The sequence below is a fragment of the Hypanus sabinus genome, chromosome 12 (genome assembly GCF_030144855.1).
Source record: "Hypanus sabinus isolate sHypSab1 chromosome 12, sHypSab1.hap1, whole genome shotgun sequence".
NCBI classification, from domain to species: domain Eukaryota; kingdom Metazoa; phylum Chordata; class Chondrichthyes; order Myliobatiformes; family Dasyatidae; genus Hypanus; species Hypanus sabinus.
In genome coordinates, this window is record NC_082717.1 from 106,590,215 (window position 1) to 106,594,067 (window position 3,853).

Consider the following 3,853-nt stretch of genomic DNA (forward strand, 5'->3'; position numbering starts at 1 on the left):
TAACAAACTCCACCCCATCTAAACCCTTCACTCGGGAGATGCCAATCAATATTTGGGGAATTAAAATCTCCCAACACCACAACCCTCTTATTATTACTCCTTTCCAGAATCTGTCTCCCTATCTACTCCTCAATGTCCCTGTTACTATTGGGTGGTCCATAATAAACACCCAGTAGAATTATTGACCCCTTCCTATTCCTAACTTCCACCCACAGAGACTCCGTAGACAACCCCTCCATGACTTTCTCCTTTTCTGCAGCCGTGACACTATCTCTGATCAACAGTGCCACGCCCCCATCTCTTCTCTCCCTGTCCTTTCTGAAGCCTGGCACTTGAAGTAACCATTCCTGCCTCTGCACCAGCCAAGTCTCTCTAATGGCCACAACATCATAGCTCCAAGTGCTGATCTGGCAGGAAAGGTTAAGGAGTTTCCCAAAGGTTCTCTATTCAGTGTTAACTAACTAAGGAGAAAATCATGGCTCAAAAGATAAGGGAAACAAGTGGAGATCTTTTGTAGGACATCCATGGAGGAGGTATTTGCAACCTTACGGTGCATTTAGTTGGGTAGAAGGCCAGAACCTGACCGAGTGTTTCCTTGGACTTTCTGGGAGGACAGTGTACAAATTATGGAGCCCCTGTGGAGACACTTGCTTCATCATTAGCCACCTGTGAAGTTCCTGGAGATTAGAATGTGCCATTGCTATTCAACTGTTTAAAAAGAATAGCAATGATAAGCCAGGGTAGTCAGCCTGACATCAATAGTGGGGAAGTGACTGGAGAGGATTCTGAGGGACAGGAATCACCAGTATTTGGAGAGTCAGGGTGTGATTAGGAGTCAGCATGGCTTTGGTGTAGGAGGAATAGAGGCTGGTGACTCGTGGTGTGCCTCAGGTGTTGGTGTTGACACCCTTGTTGTTCGTTTTTCTATATAAACACTTTGAATACAAATGCATGAGACTTGGCCAGTTTCTGAATGACACAAAATGAGGTACTTTTTACAATGAAGATGATTATAGGGGGATCTGAAACAAAACGGCTCTTTTAAGAGCCACCCACATCTCCCAGGGAAGAACTAGGAATTAGGCGGTTGAGGTAAAGTCGAGAGTGAGCTGAAAAATGAGATGATGCTGTCTCTCTACTTCTCTCAGGCTGGTCAGGGCTGTGTGTATAAAAGTAGACAGCAGCTTTGACATTGAGTAGCAACAACAAATAAAGATTTTAACTATTTGATTGGAACGAATGCTTTTGTAGACATATCGAGCCACATTTCAGTTCAGCGCACCTCTTTGAAAACCTTCTGCCCCCAATCATTTGTAAATTCAGTAAATTAAAAGCAATCTCAATCCTCTAGTTTCCGGCAGTACTGAATTCACTCACCTCGAGAAGCTGTCCAGTAAGTATGTAAAAATTCAGATTAAGCTAATCGTTGATTTAAATGAAGGTGAAATCTGATAATTGGTGATTCTATTTATTGTAAGAAACCTGGTTGCTCTTGAAATTGGCGGCAATTTGAAATTGAACTGCACTCACTGCAGTCTGATTGGCTGAATTCTGACCCTCCTGTGACAGTTTCCATATTTGGTCACAAGAAATATTCCCCGCCACCACCTCCCACCGGCCTACTTCACGCTGGAAAAGACAGCCAATAGAAACGCTAGGACCCTGTAATTGACATCTTCCTTACAACCAATCAGAAGGAATTGGGCGGGCCTCCATCAATCATTTAAAAGCCGGACCCGGCGTGTGCTCCGACCACTATTCGACGAAGCAGTAATTCAGATTAGTGAAGGAGAATGGCCCGGACCAAGCAAACGGCGCGCAAATCGACCGGAGGGAAAGCTCCCCGCAAACAACTGGCCACCAAAGCGGCGCGGAAAAGCGCTCCGGCCACGGGCGGAGTGAAGAAGCCCCATCGCTACCGGCCCGGCACCGTAGCTCTGAGGGAGATCCGGCGCTACCAGAAATCCACCGAGCTGCTCATCCGCAAACTGCCCTTCCAGCGCCTGGTGCGGGAGATCGCTCAGGACTTCAAGACCGACCTGCGCTTCCAGAGCTCGGCCGTCATGGCCCTGCAGGAGGCCAGTGAAGCTTACCTGGTGGGGCTCTTCGAGGACACCAACCTGTGCGCCATCCACGCCAAGCGAGTCACCATCATGCCCAAGGACATCCAGCTGGCCCGCCGCATCCGTGGGGAGCGCGCCTGAATCCGGCCTCGGCACCAAGCACAACAAAAGGCTCTTTTCAGAGCCACTAACTCAGCAGTGGAAAGGGCTGGCATTTCCTATTCACTCAGCTTTTGTTTTATCGACACGCCGTTTCCCTCCCGTGGGTGTTTTGTGCAACAGGCCGGACCCCGTCAACACTGGGATCAGCAGTTCGGGGTCGTTGGGTTAACGTCAGGGTGTCTCTGTCCCCACACTGCCATGTAGAGCTGGTTATTATCGCCACATTTCCCAGGTACCTCGTGCAGAATGGGTTTTAATGGTCTCCCCGTCCCATTTCCAGTCAACACCACGAGCACACATCGGTCTGCAGACAGACACTAGGATTCCGGGTCTTTCACACAACAAGCTCGCCTGAGAGAGCAGATCTGCAGACAGACCGACCGCGAGTACAAACTCTGAATCGGGTTTTAGAGGCTAAATGACCAGAAACGTTCAAACATAAATGTATGGGCAGTTGCCGTAAAAAAGAATTCTTCATCGGATTAATAAATCAATGCACACGTTTGAATAAGTAACTTTCGGCGGGCTTTTCAGTTTCAGGCCATCCGGGGAACTGAAGTGCTTTGGCGCTTTTCTTGCTGCTCGCTGTTCATTGGTGAACGAGGCCGCTCTCTGATTGGGTTATTACAGAGAATGGGAGTTTAATCTACTTTACATTAGACCCCGGTGCAAATTGGCTCGAGGTTAATTAGAAACTCAGACTGGTGCGGGATTAACTCGCCTCTTTGCACACTGTGGGTTCGCGGAGACGGGGTCGAGATTCATCCCCAGCAGCGGCGTAACAGGGCTCTCCGATGTTCGCTGGGACGCAGACGGAGACCAGCATGCGGTGCTGCTGGCAGTTCATCAGCTCGGTGAAAGACGGCCCGAAACTTGGTGGTCTACCAGCACATGGGGGATGCCCGTGGGGGAATGCTGAGGGACGCACCGCAAGGGCCCGATGGGGAGGGATCACAGTTTAGAGTTCTTCTCCCGCGGGGGTCGGGTGGCGGGGAGTTTACCCCTCAACAATGGCGTGTAAAGATGAACCAACATAGTGCCACGCGAGTGGCTGAAAGTGTGGAAATGGACAGATAGAGGAAACGACTAGCGGATTGAAAGTCATTGAATGGTTTATTGTATATAACTTTTCGAATAATGTATTTTTTTATTTTGGTGCAGGATTGGGCATTCCAAAATCGAAGGACGCACAAAGAAAAAGGTTCTGATGAGGTGATCTGAGCAGATAGGGATGAAATTAAAATAGAGAACCAAGACGATAGTAAACTCTAGATTGTTACCACAGCCAAGTGCAAATTGGTACAGGGTTAGTAGGATTAGACAACTAAGTGTGTGCCTCAAAGACTGGTGTAGGAGAAGTGGATTTTGAATTTGTGGGGCATCAGCTCCAGGATTGGGGAAGGAGGGAACTGTTCCAGTGGGATGGGCTCCACCTGAACCATGCTGGGACCAGGATCCTCATGAGTCACTGTGGATAAGGCTTTAAACTAAACGGCAAGGTGGTGAGGTGGGTTCCACTGTTTGGAAAAATGAGGATCAAGTAAAAGTGAAGGAAGTTCAGGAGAGGTTACAGAAGTTTCCAGAATAAACAAACTGACAAAAAGTTAAATTTCAAACCAGTGTTAAAA

General features: G+C 48.3%; 1 protein-coding gene across 1 annotated transcript; it reads left to right on the forward strand.

Annotated features, from left to right (window-relative positions):
- The first annotated feature begins 1,793 nt into the window (after positions 1–1,793).
- Positions 1,794–2,255, forward strand: LOC132403245 (histone H3). Its single transcript, XM_059986673.1, has one exon. The coding sequence runs from the start codon at positions 1,794–1,796 to the stop codon at positions 2,202–2,204; it is 411 nt and encodes a 136-aa protein (XP_059842656.1). The 3' UTR covers positions 2,205–2,255.
- Positions 2,256–3,853: the final 1,598 nt, after the last annotated feature.

Bases quoted from the DNA above. Each gene is read 5' to 3' on its own strand.
- LOC132403245 (XM_059986673.1), top strand. From the start codon at position 1,794: ATGGCCCGGACCAAGCAAACGGCGCGCAAATCGACCGGAGGGAAAGCT.